The 26449-nt window shown below is 33.6% G+C and overlaps 2 protein-coding genes across 2 annotated transcripts in view; one reads left to right on the top strand and one right to left on the bottom strand.

Annotated features, from left to right (window-relative positions):
* Nucleotides 1-4084, top strand: part of LOC137403927 (protein eva-1 homolog C-like) — a 55444-nt gene extending 51360 nt beyond the window's left edge. The window contains exons 8-9 of the mRNA XM_068090048.1: nt 2-162; nt 2738-4084. Of these exons, the coding sequence (XP_067946149.1) occupies nt 2-162; nt 2738-3184 (608 nt within the window). The 3' untranslated portion in view covers nt 3185-4084. The remainder of the gene's footprint in view (nt 1; nt 163-2737) is intronic.
* Nucleotides 4085-18537: 14453 nt separating this feature from the next.
* On the bottom strand, nt 18538-23041 carry LOC137404794 (uncharacterized). Its single transcript, XM_068091026.1, has 7 exons — nt 22954-23041; nt 21490-21647; nt 21061-21204; nt 20181-20347; nt 19977-20090; nt 18903-19002; nt 18538-18663 (listed from the first exon to the last, which is right to left on the bottom strand). The coding sequence occupies exons 1-7, from the start codon at nt 23039-23041 to the stop codon at nt 18538-18540; spliced, it is 897 nt and encodes a 298-aa protein (XP_067947127.1).
* Between the last annotated feature and the right edge of the window lie 3408 nt (nt 23042-26449).

Here is a 26449-nt window from a genome sequence, read left to right on the forward strand (position 1 = left end):
GCCAACCAGGAAAAGTTGGTGCTCTACGGCCTGCTGTGCGCCAGTGTGGCATTCATTTGCGCTCTCATCGCAGTCATTGCTAGAATGTTCTACGTCAAATATACCAAAGCTCAGAGAACTAGTACGCACCAGAAACTCAACGTCACTGAGCCAGCCGTTCAGGTAAGCAGATAAAAACTGTTTCAATACGAGTGTTTGTTACGGTTACATAAGAATAGTATACAAACATGGCTGAAGTGGTTTTCCTTTAGGTATCTGAATTTCTATGCACATATATACACATAGCGCAAACTTGTCTGTTCAATAAATCTGAGTCTAAGATATCGATGTTAGTTTACAGCTAGTTTTCACAAACTAAAAATTGCTACAAAAGTCATTCTTAGGAGGAAACTTTCAGGTTTTCCAATATGCTAGAAAATTTTTTGTAATAACTTCCATCTATATATATATTTCACAAAGTATGTCTGTATGTCGTATATCTGTCTGCATTCTGGCTATAGCTATTATCAGAATAGCCTAGCTGGGCAACAATGCTGACGCAATGTCATTGCCTCCCGGCATTTGAAGCTTACTAACTAGCTTAGTGGACTTTTCCATTGGCAATGCACCAGGCCACTTAGCAATGGCCTGCCACTTGCTGGAGAGTCCTGCCAGCAAGTGGTAAGCAAATCTCATCTCTTCTCATTGTTTATAAGGTTATTTTTAATACCGGAAGGCACAGCTAGTTTATCTATATATATTCTAGAGTTCGAAAAGTTCTAAAAAAATTGGGTGTATTGGGAAGAGCAACAGCACTATTCATAGAGCGGACCATCATGATACCAATCAAAGATTTCATTCCACGATCAAACACGATCAAAGCGATTGTTTGGGAGCTTTATGATAAATGCATATGTGCACACAACTCCCGAAAAATTATCTGTCAACAGCTGTTACGAAACCCTTGTACTGAAATCCCATCAAAAAATTTAACCATTTTTGTGTAGAGTCATTTAAGTATAATAATGATACAAAACACATATAAACCTATTTAAATATGTTCCCAAGTCTTTGAAAAGTTGACGCAATATAATAAAACTAACCCATCTGATCGGATTATTAAACAAATTAGACAGATTAATTTGGCCTAAAATTGCAATAAAATCTTGACAAGCCTTTTTTAATCAAAATTAAGACCGGCCAATGAAATGCCGATAAAGCCGTGCAACAGAGAGTAGAACCATTAAGTTGGGCGTATTTTACAAGAAAAATGTACACATTTCACCAGTCTATGGCATTGTTGAATTGCCGAAGGTTTCTGTAATTAACGTAGAAGTACTGAAAAGTAATAGTTTTTTTTTTGCCGATTCTACCAGTCTGACATTTTAGACACTTATATTGAGTAATTTAATTTAGTATTTCAACTGATGTCCAAAGCAGTGAAAGTAAAGGAAAGGACGATGATATTTTTTTAACGATTCTTATAAGATTATTACAATATTTAATTGTAAGAATAATTATTTGATTTTATAAGATTATTATAAAATTTAGTTATAGAAATAATCATTCAGATTTACGAGATCAAAGTATATAGTGACTGATGGTGTGCAATGTGTTACTGTTATTATTTTTCTAAAGATTTGTCGATGATACTGCGGCTGTACCCAATATCGCGGTAATGCCAATTCATTTTTAATATCTGCAAAATTAAGTAATAGGCCTACATTTTCCTATAGATATACATCTATTTCTATGACAACCAGCTAAAACCTGTTTAAATTTTTAAATTTATCATTTTTAGATGTAAATACAGAAATCTAGATAAATATCACAACTTCTTGATATTGGTTGCTATGACCAATGATATACAGCTCCCAGCCTGTATATATTACACAGCAGCTTGCCATTTTACTTCTAATATTGCATTTCTCCTATTGCAGGAGAGAGATATAAACATATAATCTTTTCCTTTCATTATTGCTGTTTGTTGTACATAAGAACACCCAGTACATTACAGCTACCAATACAGTTCTCCTATTGCAGTTCTCCTATTGCACTGCAGTGCCATTTGACTGCTAATTTGCATTTCTCAACTGGCAGTACCCTTTCTTTTTCCATTTTCACTTTGGTCGGGGACTGTAAGACAGGAGAATTTCTAGTCAGAAAGTATCGGTAGTCGTCTATCATTTATGATTATTTTTGATGTTTGAGGTGATTTGACTGCCAGGATGTTTCAAGATTAAAATAGATAAAACTTCATCGCGGTTAAAGCTCAAAGGAAAAATACCTGCATAATGACATCACTAGTTGCTTTCATTGCTATAGTTAATATCAGCTATTGTGTTCAAGTTGCAGCGTAGTGGGTCTCTATTGTGTCAGTTTCTTTGCAATTACAGATGTGCTAATCACACTTTCACTTGATCCGAGCGTTTTAACCGCGATCATGTTTTATCGATTTTTATCTTAAAACATCCTGGCAATCAGATCACCTCAAACGTCGAAAACAATCGTAAATAATGGAAAAATACCGATGTTTTCTGATGAAATTTACAAAAAGTTTTGTGCCAATTCATCTTTATACTAGAAACGGTCCAACAGCAATGTGCTTCTCTCTACTTCATAGAAACTTTTACGCTAGTAATTTCTCCTCATCCTAGCTTGATGCAACAGAAATGCATTTCTATCTTCACATTACTGCTCCTTTTTTGGAGTTGTCATCTTTCATTGTTTTGAATAATAATCCTTTGCTTTGCTATAGGATACAAGTCAGGAAGAAAATACTTACATCGCTGCTAGTGACCCATCCGATATGATACAATATAACTTAGGCTACAGATCTGAGGCTACAAACAGACTAAACAGTGGGCCAGGGTCACTAAGAGGGTCCAGCTGCAACAGAGTATATAATAATGACACACCACGGTTTAACACAAATAGTTTAACTGTTACCAATCCACTACACGGGGAACACCGCAGGAACTTAAATAGGTCACCTTTGACCACACCTAGCACCGCCATGAATAATTCACCAAATACGGCCATGAGTGACAACAGAAATACTTATTACGAGAATAGTGCCGATGATGAATGCACCATCGATGACAACTTAGTATTACCTGCAAACCACACGTTAACCTACGGAGTAACAGATAACGCTTTCGACGCTAGGCCAAGGACTAATTCCTTATTCGATCGGCACAGCTGATATTACGCCGGAGAGAGATGCAAGGACACTGAGGCCGTGGCAGCTGCAGTAGCTGAGGCTAAACAGAAGCTTTCAGCTAGAAATAAGCCACGGAAAGAAGTAGAGGAAAAGGTATTACCATATATGGATGGAGAGTCATCCAGTGCGTCGTCCTTTTCTCAAGCTACTTACAGCGTGACCTCGGAGTCTAGCGTATCTCTCTCCGCCCAGATTGAACCAGCCCCACCCGTGCCTCCTAAACTGTTCTATGCCAATCTAGGGGCACAAGGTGATGTCATTGCATCAGCAAAGGCTAATATAGGCAGCAATGCCATTAACAACAATGACTTGGATGGTAATTATAGAGACAGGTTTGCAACCATACGTTCTACCGCAGTTTAACACAAATAAAATCTACAACCTTTAGCAAAATTGCAAAACGTTGTTTTTTGACTTGGTGTTTTTTTACGCACAAAACTATTTTGGTCGCATTTTTTTAATATGAAATCTCCTTAAATGAATTGGTGTCCTCAAATTCCTTCTACATGTTCGTTGAGTCTGCAGCGCATGTTTGTAAATTTATTCCTTGTTGTTTTTTTAAGAGGCGCTGAGCATTTTCTTTCTGAAACTTCCTGTATTTTGTCCATACTGTATTTAAATTGCCAATTATTTTTAATATCATATATCACATTTAAACATATCTGCTATACCCTCGGAAGTCACTTTGTTCTTTTTTGGGAGAATGCTGATTCGTTAACCATTAAATTTGAAATGTTATTGATAGATTTATCAGCTCAAATTTTCAACTTCTCAAAGAAATGGCAATTTTACTTCAACGGAAAATCGCTGCAAGCTGTATTTGAAAAAGAAGAACCTTCATCAAAATTTATTGCTAAATACACATGGTTTGTCGTAAAGGCATTGACATGACACTCCTTCCTAATTGTCGGCACCCAAAATCTGGCATGAAAATAATCCAACATCTCAAAAAGAAAGCTGCTAGAAAGTGCAAATAGTAAAAGTGTGTACTTCTCATCTGGATTTTCAGGAACATGCAAATTTCAGCGGCGAGGAAAAAAGATGGTTGCCTCTTTATTGTTGCTGACCAACTAAGCTATCAAAATAAATTTTAAGACCCATATTTCATTTATCGCATGAAGACCTTAACTTTAGAACAAGTAGTCATTCACTTGCAAGCAATTTTGGTCTCAACAGAATATAAACAAAAGCTTGTTGCAATGCTTTAAAAGTAGGAACTCCAACATATAACCCGGTGTGATGTATTTTTAGACGAAATATGAGTGATTGCCATCTATATCTTGCAATAACAATTGTTTACAAGCGAACCAACACTTCTGCCATAGTTTAAGCTATGCAAAAATTATAATTTCGAGTCATCAAATTTTAGTTCTACGTTTAATTTCTTACAGAATCAAAAATAAATTTTCACCATGTTGGCCAATTTTTGACCATATTATTTTACAGAATAAATATAACATATGTATTTTTCATCCAACACAAACATGCTGGCCTGTCATCAGCTCTTGCGGCCTGTAGTTGATTGGTCAGATATTGGTTAGGTGAGGAGTTGCGAACTCCAGATTGCGAGATGCTTTATACAGAGACGACTCAATTCATCTTCTTGGCTAGCCTGAAACACGAGGTACCTAAGGATTATAACAGAACTGGGGTTTCTGCCATCAGAAACATCACAGCCACGACAACCAAAGCTATAACGCTTGATTAGCTGAGGTTCACATTTGATTGGACAAGGTATTATTAGCGAGTACAATATTACCTTTTTTTGGACAAATGCAAACCTAGTATGTGATATGGCAGTGTAGTGGGCCGTGACGGATTGTCAAGTCTGCTACAGAAAATCATTGATAAAAGGTTTTTTTTCGAATTGCGAACTAAATTCTGCTCAATTTTTTGCCATAAGAACAGAAATCGACTACTTGAAAACTCTGAATGTTTTGAGTTTGAGAGTTTGTACAAAGCAAAAGTTTATTTCAACCTCTAATTGTGGCTGACAGACAGATGGACAGCACAGCTCTGATCACAGAAAAGAATGCTGGATTATAGGACTGAAAATGACTAAAATAAGGTACTTTTTTGGCTCAGTTTTGACACACTGGTCTGCTATTTGCAATCTTAGATTGGGAAGTTTTAGTCTGTTGCCGTTTAGTCAAACTTTAATATTACAGTGTGAAAGATGACATCTCAAAATAAACAAAGTTTTAAAAACGAGACCCCAAAGAATATCTTATCTGCCTCTACGTAAAGTATAACTCTGTTGGTTAACTCAACAAGTGGTGAGTCCACTTTTTGTGTTTTGGAAAGTTATAAAAAATGATTAGCGCACAAAAATGTTGAAAATAATCTTTGTTGACCAATATAAAGCTAAAAATTATCATCAAAGATAATAATTTTTAAAAACTGCGATTGTCGACCATGTTAAGCCTGAGTACTTTGTAAGAGATCAGTGACATATGGTCTGTCTACTATCAACACCTTGACACATTTTGGTGCGGGACCTAACTAACCCGCCCTTCCTAAATCAATGACCTTTTATGCCTATGCAACATTTTGCAAATATTGTTCAGTTTAGGACCCCTAGCAACACCCCTAGCAACAAGTAAACATTGTCTCAGGCATTTGGCACAAAATATTATGTTATCGCACAGTACAGGCTGCCGTAAACACTAAATTTAACTTACCTTTCAAGTTGATGAAACAGAAATCTATGGATTTAAAATAAAAACATTAATATGAATTAATTCATAACTAATTATAAGAAAAATTTTCTGCGTTTATCTGTCAAACTGTTTTGTTTGAAATTTTAAAAACAGTCAACAAAAAAATCGATAAAAATTCCAGGAAATTTGCCAGGTGGCATATTTCCTGGAATTTCCAGGTCTCATGTGGCATAACAAAACTATGTTATGCTTGAATGTCTACACAGAGCAGAAAGCAAGACTAAATAAAATATGTAACATAGAAATATAAAATCAAATAATAAAGCTCGATATATCATAATATGATATAAAATATAAAATGTAATACAAAATAATACTACATAATCTATATTATTATTGATAGTTTTTTCATCCGATTGTGTAATAGCATGACCGATTAGCTCAGTTGGTTAGAGTGTCAGTTTATTACGCTGAATAACAGGGTTAAAGTTCAATATTAGCCAACATTTTAGTCATCTCATTAACTGCTAGAAAACTTCGTAAATGAGTGAAAGTTGGCGTATTTAGAACAACTGCTATTGTAACACATAAATTAAATGCTTTGATGTTCACACTATTATTTCCAATAATTTAAAAGTCTCCTTTTATTAACTACAAATCTGTGAGTCCTCTTGAATGAATCTCAAATAAAGCTGATTTCGGAGGAATTATAATTATAGAAATTATAATCTGGCCTGAGGACCAATCATTTTAGCTAATTAAATATTCATAAATTATTTCTCATTGTCAATTACTAAGGCATCATAGTATACCTTACAACGCTATCAAATATATACATATCTATATACGTATATAATTCTCAACGTTTGTGTGTGTTTCCGATGTTGTGATTGTCTAGCTATAGCTATTATTTTAGCGATGCGCCCCGGCGCTACATTGATCCTGTTAAGAAATATTTTGAGACCTAAGTATATGCAACACGATGCTTCTCCATCTTTTTTTGTTAGGGATTGGTTCCGCTGCATGATATTGACAATAATTTATTTTGAACTTAAAATTTGTGTTCTGATTATATACGCTAATAAGAGATTGCTCGCCATAGCGAGTTCAGCGTTATCCGCTATGGTGAAACCGATATGGCGATGACACAGATAAATGATAAACCTTTAGTTAAAAGTTTGAAGTTTATTAAAATACATACTGAAACTTCCTGAAAGTATGTCAACCTTTACATTTTTATTTTTCATCCTAATTTATTTCAACGATTTACTTTCTTTTAAGTTATGAAGTTTGAAAGTTACAGTTGTTTGACAAAGTTTGAAAACCGTTACAGTTGTTTTCTATTTTCTATTTCAACTACAAAAAAACACTTTTCTCATGATATGTAGTTTGAAAGTTAGAATAGCAAAGGTTGTTATATGTTAAATGCAAATAAGTGTTGTATGTTTGATACAAATAAATTTTCTATTTTCTAGATTTATATATTATTTCTCGTTCATCGGTTATTCAGGCTTATGAATGGAGAGAGTGGCTATCATTCAGTATATTTGCTGATTACTGTAAAACGTCTAATTAAATGCCGCCTTATATTTCAATGCCACTTCTACTTGATCGCTATTATAGGAGGGTTGAAAAAAAGACCGCTACCCTTTAATTGAATGCCACCTCCATTTGACCGCCACTTGACATTCTTTGATCTTATTTAGGAACCCAAAATAGCAAGTGCTCAGTGAAAAAGTGTCCACAAAATTGCTCTAATATCGACTCAGTTACATCAATAGCAATTAATTCTTTTGATGTTTCTGTACGTATTGATGTCTGTTTTCCAACTCAGTTTTTTGCTTTTTCTTATAGCTTTGAAATCAACAACATAGAAATAATTAATAACTGTACCAGAATAATAGTGGATTTTTGTTTAATGCGGTCTTGCTTCTAACCATCCCCATCGCACTGTTCATATACCCTTTACGCAAATGCACACATTAAATTATAAATTAATACAGTACACCCTTGGGTCAAGATGCCCTGTTTTTAAAAAAACTTTGTCGTATCATGTGGAATACGACTTTTTTTACTTTTTTCTGCCATACAATATCGACAAAAAGCTCTCAAAAAAATCAAATTTGGCAATTGGTGTACTGACTACAACGAATTGACAAAAATTTTGATATTCTATTTGCCAAAAGCGCTCGCAGAACGCCTAAAAAAGATATACGTTGCTCACTACTTGTGTTCAGCATTATTTTTTAAAGATTATAGTGAAAACAAATTCGAAAACAGATATGTGATAAAAAATTAGCCTATGAGAAAGTAAAAATTTAGTTTAGTGAAATGCCTGTACATTTAAAACTTAGCTTCAAGTATGTGTTTAGTAAACTAAATTCATTAAAATTAAATTCAACGTTTATATTATACGTCTGTCTCTAAGGTAAGTACTCACCACGACATGTACTGCACATAGTACATTGTAATGTGGGAATTTCTTGCAGATCATAATCACTGATTCCACTAAAGTTACTGTAGATAACTATAGTTACTAAAGTTAACATATTATTTTGTTACTAACTTTTAATATGTACAACACTTACCAGGGGGTGTTTGTATTAGATAATTACTGTGGATTTCTATACCTTTCTATACGACAGTTTCGCATTATAATGCTAACATCAGAACGAATAAAAGTCGTATGGCAAGGGCCAATTGTATATAAATAAATACATGTATGTATATATAGATCTCAAGGTTGAGATCTAAAGCCTGATGAATGCGTAAGCAAGAAACTGACAGTAGATGGCAAAGATAAGTACACTATCTAATTCTTTAATAATTTATATATTTATTTATATATAAATAAATATATATAAACAAATATAAACATATAAATAAACATAAATATATATATAAATTTAAAAATATATAAATATATATAATTAATTATATATTCATATATATAATTGATTAATATATATTTATATATATTATTTGATTATATATAATAATTTTATATTTATATGTATAGTAGCTTATAGTTACTATATATATAAATATATAATTGTTATACATAATCAATTAATATATATAAATACATTAATTGTAGCTATAGAAGCTGATTAGGTTTTCATGCTCTGTTTTTTTCTTTTTACTGTCTGCTGTAAATTTTTAGGCCGCTGCCTCTATATTTTTTTCCAAGGTTTACCTACCAGTACCAGACTATGCATATAATAAAATATATAATAAGTCAAGCCTACTGCTAACAGCATTCTACCGCAATCGGACAAATGAATGGATACAGTTCGTATTATAGTAAAGATTTTATGATTGGCTTTTGCTTAACTCGTAATTCAAGTACATTTGTCCCACAAATCTATTTACTGGTAGGAGCAGACAACTCTTGGCGAATGTTTATCCCACTTTACCTTGTGTTATACGGTGATCGCGCTTGACCTATGGTGATGCAGTTTTGGCACGCTTGGTTGGAGCGGTTTTGTTGGCCTTTCCGCCCTTCATTTTCATTTTACTTTTCTTTGATTGTTTCTTTGAGATGTTGGAGAGTTTGGCAGCTATATGGGACGGCGATGGGCTGGCTTTCGGGCTCCCACTATCAAATGCACCACTAGGTCGATTAGAGCGTGGATATTCCGACTGAGTGATGTCAGCAAAGCTCTGTTGTTGGTGCTGAAGTTGTTCCGACATGACTGAGTCCCCTCGGTTGGGAACTACCAGCCCACCTTCTATAGCAATGCTGCCAGGCCGACTGAAAATAGAAAAGAAACCAAGGCAAATAAAAAATTTGAAAAGGCAAAGTGTCAAAATGATCCTGTCACCTTCGAATGACATTGACACCTATTCTAGGATGCCCATATTTATTTGAGGTTCTTTTGCATCACTTTTACTTTGGTTGGCTAACTTGGTCTACTTTTTGTGTAGCGTAAATTCATGAAAAATTGATTAACCCACCATTGTGATAATTTTTAAAATAGAACAGAGTTGAAAATAGTTTTAAAAGCACAATTTGGTTTGCAATTATAACATTCAAAATTAGTAGAAATAGTTATTTCAAAAAACTGCGAGCATTGGCCTGCATGTAGCTGCTAAGAGATTAGCGAAATATTGTTGGCCTAATATCAATACCCTTACAAATTGTTCTGTGGGGCCTCTCTGACCTCCCTTCTTATAATGGTGACTTTCTAAAAATGTAAATTTGGAAGTTGAGTAACCCTTGCTAAAAGACAATGTAAATTTGCTCTAAAAAGGAAACGGGGTCATTACACATGCACACTACGCCAATGAAATGGTTCCAATCCAAAGCATTGATGGAGTGCTCTATATTAAACACCAGTACAATGGCACAATCAGAATGTTTGCAGCCATTTTTCCTTAGCAGAAGGTTTTTCAATTTGAGAACAAAGATGTTGTTTTTTAAACCTTTTTATCAATGACTTGCTTCTATAAAATTTATAATAATAATATTATATATATTGTAATCATGACGCAGAGTGTTTTATTTAGAACACTAAGATATACAAACAAACTTTTACAAAGAGGAAAGCTATGCAGCCCTATAAAACCTAAAATTAATTTTTTTGTCATACAGCCAAATCACGACATAAAATACCCATAGCACGCAATTTTTTCACGTTCCACAGAAATTTTGAAAAAAAACCTTGACTACACTCACAATAAACTCTCAACATACTGCACTCAAAGTATTCTGAAACATCTTAGTTTGCCGAAAATAAAAAAACTAAAGCCGTAAATTTAAAAAAACATTAAAAACTAAAAAACTACATGTTGATAAACAGCATTTAAGACTTAAGACTTTAAGTGAAAACATCAAAAAATTACAAATAATTAAATGTGTCATAAATATGCAAAGTCGAGTCAAACTTAACATGGAATAAGTCACAAATAAGTTATATTGTGTATCTCTATCACTACAAGGTAAAAAAATTCAATCACAAAAACTTTGTATTGATAGTGACTATACGTTTAGTTTTTTATATTTTGTAACGCATTTGGCTTAGTAGTATGTGTAAATAATACACAAATAATTTTTTGTATTGCACATTTTTATTTGTGTATTTTTTTCCGAAGCCTCTGCGGTCTTTGCTGGATATATCTGAGCTTAATAGCAAAAAGATGATAGCAAACATGCCCATTTGCAGAGAAAAATTTAAGTTGAACGCCCTTCCGTCAACCGCCTTTTTGGGAAGCAAGCTCCAACCTCTTGTTCACAGGTCAGGGGCTGAAGAATTCAATGGTACAAACACTCACGTATACTAACCTTTTCGCAAAGCTGTTTTGACGAGATCTGCCACCATTCTGTCAAATAAGCATAGAAGATTCAGTGCGCTGCTTAGAAAATGTTGTAAAACTACATAGGCATTTATATACACTAGTTGTTATAGGAGAAGTTAAAAGTGATTATATATCATCACCTAAAAGGTCATTCTATGACATTAAATAGCGGGTTGTACGGTAGCATGAGTGCTTAACAAGTTGCCCTATGACATCACTTAACAGGTTGCCCTATAGCACGACTTAATAAGTTACTACATGACATCACTTAACAGGTGCCCCTGACATCACTTAACAAGTTGCCCCTGACGACTCTTAACAGGTGCCCCTAACATCACTTAACAGGTTGCCCTATAGCACGACTTAATAAATTACTACATGACATCACATAACAGGTGCCCCTGACATCACTTAACAGGTTGCCCCTGACAACACTTAACAGGTTGCCCCTGACATCACTTAACAGGTGGCCCCAGTTGTTTCTTTATCACAATAAAGTCAGCAAAATACTTTTGAGATAAATAGAATATTAATATTTTATCACCCAAAAAATAGATTTTCATATCTGCAATAATTTTGACTGCTTCACTAAAAGGTTCACAAAAAGAAGTGTTTAGTGTAAAGCACAAAAATTAAAAATCGAAGCTCTGCAAAAACTCATCAGTTGATTTTGATAACATGAAAAGAACCCATTTGCGCCATTGTTTGGGTCTACAGATATTGGACTGATGTCGTACAAGAGCAAATGTGGCTGGATGGTTTTCCTGGCACCACAAATGGTCCTTGTACAATTGAGTCACACACCTACTGATTGAAGGTTGACATACTAAGCACTGTATCACCGCTGCTCCCCCCTTCAAATTCTGCATCACAAAAAGGAAAAAGAGTGCAAGTCAAAGATTAAACACGGCAAGAGTGTTTGTAGAATTCACCTCATTCATTTGAGACGCTCTGCGGCTGTTGGCACCGGAAGGCCGCCTCTTTTGTGTAACCTTGACCAGTACTAGGTCAGGTTTTTCACCAGTTAAAGAGTCACGGGGTGCCTGAGGAATAGATGGTGGAGGCGGCAAAACAGGCATTTGCTCGGGTTTTTCTTGCTGTGGCTGAGGAACAACGATAACCTGAGGTTGAGGCTGCAAACAATACGCATTTTATTAATTTTCTTAGCAAAAAAGAGTTCTTTATTAGCTTTATTACCAAAACTATCCAGTATTTTCAAATGTTAGAACCAGATTATTATACTTTCATTTATTTACGTGTATGAATTGATGAACAACAAATATTTGCTCCAAACAAAAATGGTCTGTATACATGTAGATAGCTAAATGATTACAACTAGTTAAAAATAAATCTATTTACTTCAATTCATACTAATTACAAATGCTGGTTAAAAAATCAGAGCCTTTACAGATAAAGTTAATTTATCGCTAAACTTCATTAGTATTTTGAAAATTATATACGAGTATATATATAATAATATTTCCTTAAAAGTACAAAATAATTTGTTTAATTTATTCCAATATTTATTTAATTTAAAACCTGTTATAATTTTTAATAAATGCTGAAGATGACCACAAACTATATAACGCTACACAAAATTAAATTAAAAAGCTAAATCTAAGCCAGAAAGCTGAATTGTTATTAATAACAATTCTTTTTATTTTATTGTTACTTTTATTTTATTTTATTGTTGATTTTTATTGTTACTTTACCTGAGCCATATGAACAAGAGCGATGGCTTGGAAATGCTTAGGTTCAGAGGTAGATATTGAAAAAGTGGTAAAGGTAACTTACTCTACACTACACTTGACAAATTCTAATTACCAGTTTTTATTTAATTGAATTACAGAGTTTTTATTATTTTTATATTTTACAATATTTTAATTTTTACTAGTTCTTTCTCTTTCACTTATAAATTAATTTTTTTTGATAAACATCAAATGTTAAAAGTAAAGTAAAATATTTGCTAAGAGTTTAAATCAATTATTAAAACATTTGTATGTTGAGGTGATTATAAGCAGATGTTTGACTGAATTTGAACTCAATTGGAGTTAATTTAGCTAAGGTGAGAATTAGATAAGTAAAAATAATTCTACCAATTTATTAATTTATTTTTTTAAATTGATTATTTAAATTCAAAGAAAATAAATTTTGTTGAAATTTATTTTTTAGAATTTAAATTAATTTATTAATTTAAATTCTAGAAATTTATTAATTCTAAAATTCTATTATTATGTAAACTCTATTAATAACCTCGGAGAAACTAGCTGATCTGTTTCGTTTCCTCTTTGCACATCATTTGACCAATTTTTTTAGTCCTTGGCAACAAATTTATAAAAAGTTTTGCTGGAAGTTTCTATAGTCGGAGAATTATTTAGTTTGGTATTTGGATTTGTCATATCTTGTTTCAATTCATTTCATTCAATATTTTTAAGATACACTCTATGAGCATTCAGAACATTAAATTTATGATTTAGAAAAAAATATACCTCTTACAGAAATCTATATTAAGACTTGTGTATCACCGATCTCATATTCCAGCTAACCACACTTCCAACAATCTCATCACAAAATCATTTAATATATTGCCTTATCCCAAACATGTTCACTTCTCTATTTGTGCTCCAGGTTTAAAAATGCTGCGTAAATTATGCCCGAAATATTTGTATTTATTCTTCCACACATGTTGCAAACATCATTCTTATTCCGTAACACCAACCTACTACATCCACCTTCATATGTTTCAGTTTATCAACTTTCTGTTACTACAACCTGTCTCTGTCTCTGTAATACTATTAGATTACCAACTTTTGAAAAATGCTTTTATTCAATAATTCCTAGTTTCTGTTCTCTCATTTCTGTTTTGGCATGTGAAACAAACATCATATTGTTGATGACTACTATTACCAATAAAAATCATATTCAAATGTAAAGCGAAACCAAGCTTATTTTGCAAGAGAAAGTGAAACTATGATCTCTATCGGTTATGATTGGCTGCTATGTGCAAACAATTGCCTGCTAACTAAGCAAAACACGCTCTTAAGAGACTCAACCTTAGTTTCTTTCTAAAGGAGAAATGATTTACCGGAGAAGAGCTTTTCTGTTCGGGCACATTGATGACAAAAACTTGTGGCCTATCAGGTGCTGCCGATTCTCTGCGCTGACTGAATGCTGGAGTGGCATATGAATGTTGTCCCACGCTGGGTGCCATGAAGGGGAAGAAAACAGGCTGCAGTCAAATACATGTATATATCAATAATATGGTTAATGAATTGAATTCAAATCAAGTATTTTTAAGAGTTATCTTACCTTACAACTATTTAGATATTTATATACCGTAACAGATACAGTTTCATAGTAGAAGTAGTATACATAATACTATATAATAATATGTATTATATATATAATATAAAACTGTATTACTGTTCGTAAAAGGACATAATAAAAATCAAACAGCAAATAACCATACTAACTAAAACATTAAAAAACACACATCATGTAATAAGTAGAAACCTCTTACTATCTACATAGAGTGCAAAATAACCGCGTCACAAAAATTTTGAGAAGAGTACTCCAAATGCATTTTTGTTTGAGCTCATTATGCAAAACTTACTTCGGTTTGATGAAATAAGAGCGCAACGACAAAAAGTTTCACGTTTTTTTGTTACACGTCTGCTGAGTCTTTGTACAATTCTGGCAAAAGTTCTAACAAATTATTTTGTCATTTTGTAACTATCATGGCGTTTTAATAATACACAGACCACTAACAAAAGGAACTGTATATATTGTTTATTGGGAGTTGTCCTATTATTCACTAGGCTCACTGACTAGCAAGACACCACTTTAGAATAGGGTTTTTTATGATTTTTGTCATTAGTGCCACATGGTTTGTAACAACCCCCATCAATACAACAAAAATATACTGTCAAGCTAAAAAAAATGCATAGTAATTACAAATTTAAAATTGCTCAAGTTAACGAATTATAAAATTCTTTCAAATTTCAGGGGCTGTCTTTTCATAAGAAACCATTTAAAAAGTGAATGCTCTTTGTTGAAATATCGTGGAGAAGAAATCTGCAGCTGTAATATTTCCCAATAGAAGAAAAGTTATAGTTATATAAGTGAGTGTATAAAATAGAAAGTATGAACTTGATATACCAACAAAATTATCCACATTGTTAAAGGTTGACTTGCAACAAAATTCACATGACAGTTATTTGATATAAAAAGATTCATCATATCATATCTTACTCTGCTGTGTTGTAGGTGCCAAATATGTGGAAATGTGATTACAAGCTTTTAAAAGCTAAAAAACGAACAGAAAATCGCAGCCACACGAGACCGCTGTAGCTTGGATTCCCTTTCCAAAACGGCTCAAATGTGATGTAGTTGTGAGAGATGATTTCTGTTTACACTTTCAAGCAATCTTATTCGTCGAAATATTTTCACAAATATACTTCAAGCATTCAATAAAACTATATCTATTGTTCTTACCCATCTGTTTTATCGTCATTGTAATGCTGTCACTTTTAGCAGTGATATCCCATAACTTACCGTAAAAATTTGTTTAATTATTTATTCTTAGCTTGAAGGAATACATATCATTGTCTGATAATCATGACGAGCCTGTTGGTCACTTGTGATAATCAAAAGGTGCTGCAGAAATTATTTGCGAAGCATTGGGTCACATGATCAGATTATGACTTGCCGATTAGACCAAACCGAAACAAAACTGTAAAGTAGCGAGCATCTATATTTGATACCAGGGTCTTTAGTAAAACCTGAAGTGTTTGTCATAAACTAGTACTACGATAAGTTTTATATTGAGCTTTTTATTGCCTTTCAATTAACATGAGAACATCACGTGACAAGACAATAACCAAATTTCGTGGGTACGTCATCGAAATAAAGAAATTCTAACCTACGGCGGCTTTTCGTTTTTGAGCTTTTAAGAGCTTGTAATCACATTTCCACATATTTGGCACCTACAACACAACAGAGTAAGACATGGTGAATCTTTTGATACCAAATAACTGTAATGTGAATTTTGTTCAGTTATAGCGATGTATTCAGTTACGGCGATTTCAATCTTGAGGTGAAAAACTTGCATGGCATTGTCAACTTGTGACGATTCAAATCAAAGATCTGCAAACATGCGCGCCCAAACCCAAGGCTAAACAATTCTTATCATTCTCAATGATCTTATCTATCCTTATCATGATTAAAGGTAAATATGAACGTTTCATTATGAATTGATAATACTTTTTGCATTTGGTTTTTTTTTAACTTTTTTAAACAATATTTCAATATATACTATTAACGTTTTTTAATTTGTAATTTTCAAATGCGCCGTTTCAGTTTCAAATGTGTGGCTGCAGTGCAACTGTAATGACATAATTTAAATCTTCAATTTTCGACTTTTTAAAGGGCATCGCAAGAAATTGTAAAACTGAAAACTGCTCAAATGGGAGTTGCCTCTACATTATCTCTCCATTTGGTCAAACAAAATACCCTCACAATCCGTACCCTTTAAATTCGATATCTCATTTTTGTGTGTGCGCCAGTATTGAGAGGTACCAATATTATCATTAGTTATATAATATAATATTAACATATATTATATATAATATATATTAAAAGTATATACATGTATTTTAACATATAATTTTAATATATTTTAATTTTAATATATTAAATATAATTAATACGACTGCTAATATAATTAAACTTATATTAGTCATCGTATTCAAAGTCTTTAAGGACTTATAAAAACTTTTGCTGTAACTGTACTCATTGTTATTACTAGTTCAACATATTCATGATTTTTATTTTGTTCTCTCAGTTCGTATCAGATTGTATTGATAGCAAATAATTTTTCATTGTAATAGTAGAACAAACTATCTAGCTATTACTTGCTAGTTATTTTACATTTAAACACTTTTACAGTTGTTTTATCTTTTCTCTAGACTTATTTCAACTACACAAAACACTTTTCTCATCATATGAAGTTTTAGTTAGAATGGTAAATGGGACATATATTAAATAAAATTAAATTTTTTATGCAAAAGCTTTTATTATCCGGCAAGGCCGGGCATTCAGTAGTGATCGTATAAAAAACTTCTGTAGATTCCTGAAATAGAATGAGTTTTATGATAATTAATTAAACATCAAACAATAATATCCATTACTTATCTATTATTTGTAATCACTATTTGCTACTGGTTAGTCTGGTGCAATGCAAAAATCACATTACATTTAAACTGCAGTTGATATGACACTTAGCTATAATAATATATAATATTATAAACTTATAATATTATATATTACAACATATAATAATATATATTATAAATTATTATATTATATTGACTAAATAACTATAAACTATATTATATAAATGATAATATGTAATATATAACAATATCTAATATATTATAATGTGATATATTAACTATAAAAGCAAGTTTTGTTGCAAGTTGTTGATGTTCAAATGTTTATGGAAGGTTATATATAGTTTCAGCTTGACATGACCACTGTTTACAAATTCACCAATATACTGAAATATTTTCTAATAAAATTTGAGGGAAAAAAGTTTTTTCAGGAAGAGAATACTATTGAAAATGTTTTTAAAGATTTTGAGAATTTTGACAAACATCTGCTCTGGTTGAGAACCCATCATTTCTTTCAAAGCAAACAAAAAGGGTTTGCATCTGTCAGCATTTGACGGTGAAATAAAGTTTATATTAACTTGAATCAAAGGTCTATCCGTAGATTAGATGATAAGTCTAGCCGATAGAATAAAATGAACCAGCAATTAACCTGCTGTATGATCTCATGTAAGGTAAGGATATGCAGCCCAAGTACAGAAAACTGCTAGGGTCACCAATGATCTCATGTAAGGTAAGGATATGCTGCCCAAGTACAGAAAGCTGCTAGAGTCACCAATGATCTCATGTAAGGTAAGGATATGCAGCCCAAGTACAGAAAGCTGCTAGGGTCACCAATGATCTCATGTAAGGTAAGGATATGCAGCCCAAGTACAGAAAGCTGCTAGAGTCACCAAAGAGCTACAGATAACTATGGCAAAAATTATGCTCTGACTCGTACAAGTGTTCACAGATTCTGGTAACATTCCATTTTAACTCAGTTGGACATACAAATTTTTCACTCTCAAGTACCATGTCCTGTGAGGACATAAGCGATCGTGGATCTTCCCCACTTCCTATAACCATGACTGTTCTTTGCATGTTTCGACAGCGGTTTGCCATTACCTTCTGTTGGATGTTTTTTACTGAGACACCGTCACTAGCTGGCTGTTGGCTCATAGAGGAGCTTCCGGCCCTTTACCAGGATTTGTTTTTAGTCCTGCAGGGTTGATTAGTCACCCTCCTCATCCACGCTGGAGCGCAGATGAGGAGCCATTTTATTCACCAGTGACCCTACCGGATTTGGCGCAAGAGCAATTGTGACTGGATGCCCTTCCCAACACCACCCATGGTCCTTCTGTGATTCGAACTACTGACCTATTGATCACAGGCCAGTGTACTAACCGCTGAACCACAGCAGCTGCTCCTACTTAAACAATAAATTTAAATCTAGAAATGTTTTAGCTGACCAATTTAAATCGCTTTGGAGATGAATGATGATGGCTGATGAATTCTGAGCTGGTGAATAGTAGCATAATCGCCGCCTTACATCCTAAAAGAGAAGATGTTTGTGTAGATATGTCAAACATTTCAAACCTGTGCAACTGTAGATTTGCGTCTACTTTCATCCGCTTTTTGCTGAGCCTTTTTCTCTTCCTTAGCCTTGTCTCTATTTTTGTACACGTATCTCACTTTCCTGTAAAGGAATTTTTGTAATATAACCGAAAGCGTTCAGCAAGACCTCTGAAACTGCTGTAGTTTACATATAAGGCTTAATATAGCAACATATAGAATAGCACTAGTGAATGCCGGCGTTGCACAGGTATTAAAAACAGCTTATAAACAATGGCAAGTAATGTAATTGTCATTGGCTAATTTGAGTAAGTTAGTATCCGTATTGCTAAACTTACTAAAAAGAGCCGTGAGAGTAAGCTTTGGTGATGTTGCGCGTAACACAGATTGACGTAGGTAATGACTCATATTGCTCAATGAATCCATTGCATTCTAAGTAGCTTACTGGGTTAGTTTGATGCCTAGTGAATGAGAGATTTTGAGATCCGATCTTCAGTGATACGATGTTTCATTGATAGATTTTTACCAGCTATAGCTGGACACACCGAATGACGACAGGCGGCAACACATGACGAAAAACTTTGAGATTTATAGCAATATATGAATCTTCTTATATGAATTCTTCTTACTGCATAGTGTATATAATATATGTGAATCTTCAATATGTGAATCTTCTTATATGATTTATTCTTACTGCATAGTGTATATAATATATATGTAGTATATATTATATAAATATATACACAAATACATATATTTTTTTATATATAAAACCGTAGATTATATATTTATCGATTGTTTGATGTTTTAACTGCTAATGTCTAGCATAATAAGCAATAAAATAGCTAATAACACTAGCCACTCGCTACTAATGGCACGTGTCATATAGTACTGGCACCTGACTAACGACACATGTCATTAAGTACTAGCACTTGACTGGTGACACGCGTAAATGAGACATTGATGTTGCAAAAACATTAATAAAGTCACACCTTGATCTCCTGACCGTTTGCTATTCTGACAAGTTAACAGGTAGTCCCAGTCATACCTTGACATTTGCATACCGTATCTTGACTGAACCTATATTAACAAACTGACAAGTTGACAGTTGCAAATCTTAGCAGCTGCACATCTTGACACCTGCGCTTCTTGACACCTGCATATCTTGACACCTGCATATCTTGACACATGCACATCTGGACACCTGCACATCTTGACACATGCACATCTTGACACCTGCACATCTTGACACCTGCGTTTTTTGACACCTGCATATCTTGACACTTGCATATCTTGACTCACCCTAAATTGAGATTCAGAAACCTGAACTTGGCAAGGGCAAGCTGTACAGCATAAGACACGAGTAAAGCTTTTGGTCCTTCATCAAGCATTTGATCAAACTTGAGATGGATAGATGATGGCTCGGGTGTTATGTATCCGACCTCCTCAGCGTTTAGAGCTGTCGTCACCTGAACGTTTCAAAGTAAGATGCAAAACGGTAGCAATCACACAATCAACAATAAAATATAATAAAATATTACATGTATATTTTATTATACAAAACGGTAGCAATCACACAATCAACAATAAAATATAATAAAATATTACATATATATTTTATTATACAAAACGGTAGCAATCGCACAATCAACAATAAAATATAATAAAATATTACATATATATTTTATTATATTATATGTATAATATAATAAAATACGTAAGTTATACGAACATTCTGTAATTACAATAAAGCCATAACATAATAATATAATTCTATAAAAGTATATTAAAGAATGTTAAAAGAGGATAACATAGGTAACATAACATAACATAAGATAACATAGGTTGGTATGTCAGTCGATATAAAGATAAGTTAACAATAACTAGAAAAGATGAAGTTTTATCCACTAGCGATAGAAAACCAACTGGCCCTGAGTAATAATGAATATATATATATATATATATATATATATTTATATATATATATTATATATATATATAAATATATGTATATATATATTTTATATATATATATCAAAAAAATATATCAAAAGATGACAAGAAAAGCAAGCCAAATTACCGAAATATTAACCATATCAGAGAAAGTCTAAACACAATTTTTATTATAAAAGAATTGACTGTATTGGATGTTCTGAAAGATAAATGTGATAACACGACGTACTTTGTAAGTGGGAGGTCCAAAACAGCTAAATGCACCGAGGTGACTTCGGCGAACGAGGAAGACAGGAATGAGATTGTGATCATAGAATACTCCATCCTTGACTATACCTACGGGCTTCTGAATGTTTACATACACATCCATCTGCTGCAAGTGTATAAGCAATTTTTCCGTTTATTTGACCCATTTTGTTTACTTCTAAATGACAAAAATTGAAACTAAAAGAACAGTGCAAATGGTAGTAGAAGAGTGAAAGATCTCTATTGCCAAAAACCATTACATTAACGGGTCGTCTCTCCAGTGCACCTCCCATGTACCATTAAAACTTAGGGCTAAAAAGGTCTTATCCATGTTTCTGTGATATAAACAGAGTACCTGCAAGTGAAATCAATTTGATGGATTTGATAAGTATTTATTTTAAATGCCACTTACACGCATTGCACCCCAACCGTGTATACAGAATCGAATAATGCCATATTTGTCCTTCACGACAACATCCTCTTGCAGATCGGATACCTCGATTGTGAAGAACTGCTTGTTGTCGACCAAATCAACCAGCTCAAAGTATTTGATTCCTTGTCTGTCAAACCCTGTCAATCATCTCAGGTTTTTAACCAAACGACACTACTAGCACCAAATTGTGTAAAAAACTAGCATTTCCTTTTTGCTATTGGTTGGTTTTGTAAAGTTCTTCTGCTATCGTCACTATTTTCTACTCTGGTCCCTAAAGCCTCGACTGGATAGCAAAAAATAGCCCTGAACTAATTTGAGCAAAATTGACACAAACTGTAAACATGATTCCACCCAATCTAGTCTCAAAAGAAATTAAAAAAGTGAGTGAACTACCATATTTTGTGGAAAAAAATAAGATTTTTATTAACCGAACTTACAATCTTTAACAATAAAACAAGGTTAAACTATAAAAATGACATCCAACTAAAAAATATAAGACAACTGTGTTTGATACGACTGGAATTTATCACCATAGCTACAACAATGTAATGGCGAACTAGGAGAACAAGATGGCTACCACAATAGATTTAACAATGGCTGCAATATAACCAAAAAAAAAATAAATGTAGAGAAATATCTCCCTCTTGGAGAAGAGATTGAAAAATGCTGGGATGTAAGAACAACTGTAATTCCAGTAGTCATCGGGGCACTGGGCGCAATAAGACCCACACCTAAAATATGGCTTGCCCAGATACCGGCAGCAATCAACTCAAGTGAGTTGCAAAAAAGTGCGCTATTGAGAACAGCTAAGATCTTGAAGGAAGTGCTCAAACTCCCAAGTCTCTGGTAGGAGACCTGATCCGTATAGTTTCACAGAGTCCCGCGACCAACAGAAGTGTATACGGGAGCTCGCTCGATTCCAAACAAACAGGCCACGCCTACTATTTTTATATAAGTTATAATGGAGCGGTCGCAACATTAATCAACAAAAACTACTCCCATTAGCAGTCACTTTAAAATTGATTGTTGTATCATGAACCATTTGAAAGAAAACAAAATTTCCTACAATAAGCTGCTAATAACATTTTTGTAAAATCGTAAAGTAAATGCAAAAAAAGCGGTTTGAGAGCGAGGTATGAATATTCCATTAGAGATCAGTATGTCGATCGTGTTTGTTTGGAATCAAGCGTTTTTGTTTCCGGTTTTTGTCGCGGGACTCTGTGAAACTATACGACACTGATCTAGAGTAGTCATTACAATCTACTTGGAAACTTGGGATAACCGAGGTGAAGAAACCATGTTTTTTTATAATACAAGTAACAAGTAAATTCAAGCAACTATGACAAAACGGAACATTTAGATTGGACGATCCATAAATGAGATAGTCAAAAGCTAGCTTCATATTCCTTCCTTTTTTTACGAAGAGCAATAATGAATACTCACCTACTGGTCGTAATCTGCACTGTTCTATATGGTAGAAATAGCTGAGGCCTTTAAAGGTAAATATCGGTTTCTTGGTTTCCTCAATCATTTGATATATTAATAGGTCAAGCAAAGGATTGCTATCGTCCAATCAGATTTCTTATAAATCGACAGTCCAAAAACTATTTAGAAGAGCTCTTACAATCAATTATGTCTATGCTATCAAGCTTTGCAAAAATACTCACTTCAGAGCTAGTAAGAGAGTCAAGTTGTACCTAGCACAACAAAGCAAAGCTTTCCGCCCTACAATCAGCCTATGCATATGGACCAGACTGCTAGTTATGCATAGCTGTGAATTGCGCAGACTGGGTTTTATTTACAAGTATGTTGCACACAGCATCCTATAGTTATCTGGCATCATTGCCAGATGGATGTTTTATCCATCTGGGTGATAAAAATTGACAACAGTGAAACGTAAATTACTGAGCAAGGATCGCTAAACATATTATGGAAATGATAATTTTTCCATATTCATTTCCATAAACATAAATATTTCCATAACTTTATGGAAATGGATATGGAAATTTTATTTTAGAAATATGGAAATAGAAATAATATGGAAATGAATTATGGAAATTTTATGGAAATGGAAATAATATGGAACTGAAATAGGGAAACGTTATGGAAATAATATGGAAATGAATTATGGAAATGTTATGGAAATGGAAATAATATGGAAATGAAATAGGGAAATGGAAATAATATGGAATTGAATTATGGAAATGTTATGGAAATGAAAATAATATGGAAATTAATTATGGAAATTTTACGGAAATGGAAATAATATGGAAATGAATTATGGAAATGTTTTGGAAATGGAAGTAATATGGAAATGTTATGGAAATGGAAATTGTGACATACACGTAATCCCATTTACTGAGTGAACACAAACACCATTCCTGGTTTTCACACTTTGATCCCTGATCGTGTATATACAAGAGGCTCCCTGATCCTAGATTATATTAACAACTTTCTACTGACTGTGAAAGCATTTCAAATAGCACAATTCCTATCCAACTGAGTATAATACCGAAGCTCCAAGCTTGTAAAACTCAATGAAAAACAGATATAAAATCAATTTTTTTCCGCTCTTTCAAAGAAGGGATATTTTAGAAGTAACTGAAGAAACATAATGACTGCAGAACACCGAGTCTGATAGAGTCTGTATATTTGTTATGATTTAAACAACACATACTTTTAGTGTAAAGAAAGCTTTTTGCTGAAGACAAAATTTCTATCTTTGTCTGTTTTGAATCTTTCATTACAAAGAATCTCAATCAGTGTGTCATTAGGCACTAGTGCTCTGTCAGCAGCCATTTTCATTTCTCGGTTGGTTAAAAGTGCACTCAGTATTTCAGCGATATTTCAAGCCCTATTGGTTCAATCAACCCGGAGCTGTGAAATTAGGCTTGCAACCTATTATGGACAGTATGACAAAAGTTTCATAATCCTACTAAACAGGAAGTGCAACAAAAAAGCAAAATTAATCAGTCGAGTTTGCTCAGGCGTAGGGTCAGGTGAGAAAACAACTCCGCCAATTATCTTGGACCCAGACTTCAAAGTGTTAAAGAAATGTGAAAAGTTATCTCTTTAAAAGACTAAATCTTCCAAATTTTTAAATTATAAACAATAAAAATATTTGTGAATTATTAAAGCAAAGAATTTTGATTTAAAACTTTGCGTTTCTCAGAAGTGGAGCTTTCTTGCACAATCATCAAATGTCCTATTTGCAATTTTTGGTTTTAATGAAGGTTTCAGTCACTTGTCAGAGCTATCTCTACCCATCTGCCTAAACTCGGCAGCCTGTCCACCGCATACCACACACATCGCCTGCAGATAATTCATTTTATTTTGGAACCTTCTTCACTTTTGACAAAGTAGTGTTGGCCTGACACTTTTACTTTAAACATTGATTAAGCTAACATGGAAATCAGAGATTCTGAGTCTAGTTTCAATACTTACAAAATTACCAACAACTTTTCCATATTATATCATACATACATAGAATAGCAAGCTAGTTCAATCTCTGCACCTGACAATGCAAGACATCATATCTAAGTCCTAAATGTGATCTTCACCATTGCCATCTCTTGAATTGTGTCTGTCTAACAAGCCAATCAAGACAGCTCTTCCCTTGTTACCTAGCACACTCAGCCATCATATCAGTGGTAAGGGAGGGCAACCCCAATATTTGTTGTGTATTAAATCACTCTGATTGCTGTCATTGCACAAGTTTTTGTAACCTTATCTGAAATATTGTTACTCTCTCTTAATATTTTTAATCTATCTTAATACTGTTAATCTTTCTTAACCAAAAACTATAAAGTACTAGCTATAAGCCCGACGTTGCCCGAGAATTCTTTCATTTTCAACCAGCCGGCAGCACATGTTAGATTTTCAACCAGCCGGCAGCACGTGTTTAGATTGTCAACCCAAATTGCTACACTGATTTCACTACTTGAAGCATGCGAGAATTCATTCATTTTCAACCAGCCGGCAGTACGTGTGTAGATTTTCAACCAGCCGGCAGTACGTGTGTAGATTTTCAACCAGCCGGCAGCACGTGTGTAGATTTTCAACCAGCCGGCAGCACGTGTTTAGATTTTCAACCAGCCGGCAGCACGTGTTTAGATTTTCAACTCAAATTGCTACACTGATTTCACTACTTGAAGCATGCGAAAGAGCATTCTTTTTTAATGCATACAAAGATGCATTCTTGAATTTCTAATCAGGTGGGTGTTTAAAAGGCTAGTTCTCAGGAACCAGTCTCAGTTTTAAAACCAAATATCTTTTGCAAGCTGGTGGAAGGCACAGAGCATGCTTGTGAAGTTTGAATAAAATCAGGTAAAAATATGAAAGCACAGTGTTTATGTAGACTAACAGACAGACACTCAATTATAAAATAGGATTTATTAATATAAATTTTAACAAAAAACTCATTTAAGTATAGTATAATAGACTACAAAATTTCAATGCTTTCACATTCTATTATCAGGACTTTTAATCTGACAAGCAGAATTTTTTGGGGCTAGTTCAGAGGGCCACCGATCATGCTGTATCTTGTGGAGTAGAACCCATTTAAAGATGAGCTTACACATAATTTTAGTGTATTGTATCATAAAAATCAGTATTTTTCTATCATTTGCAACTGCAACATTTTTGACTGCCAGGATGTCTTAAGAGTAAAATTGACAAAACTTGATCACAGGTAAAATGCTTAGATCAAGTAAAAGTGCGATTATGACGTCTATAGCTGCATAAAGATTGACAGAATAAAGACGCTTAACATAGCAACTTGTATGCAATAACCAATAAGTATTAACTATAGCAACATTAGCTTTTGGCTTGCGTCATTTCAGTACATATTTTTATTCTGAGCATTCTAACCACGATGAGGATTTCAAGAATTCTGACATGGCAGGTTCCTCATCATTTGTTTTCCGGCCTCAGGTTTTCT

The sequence above is a fragment of the Watersipora subatra genome, chromosome 9 (genome assembly GCF_963576615.1).
Source record: "Watersipora subatra chromosome 9, tzWatSuba1.1, whole genome shotgun sequence".
NCBI classification, from domain to species: Eukaryota; Metazoa; Bryozoa; class Gymnolaemata; order Cheilostomatida; family Watersiporidae; genus Watersipora; species Watersipora subatra.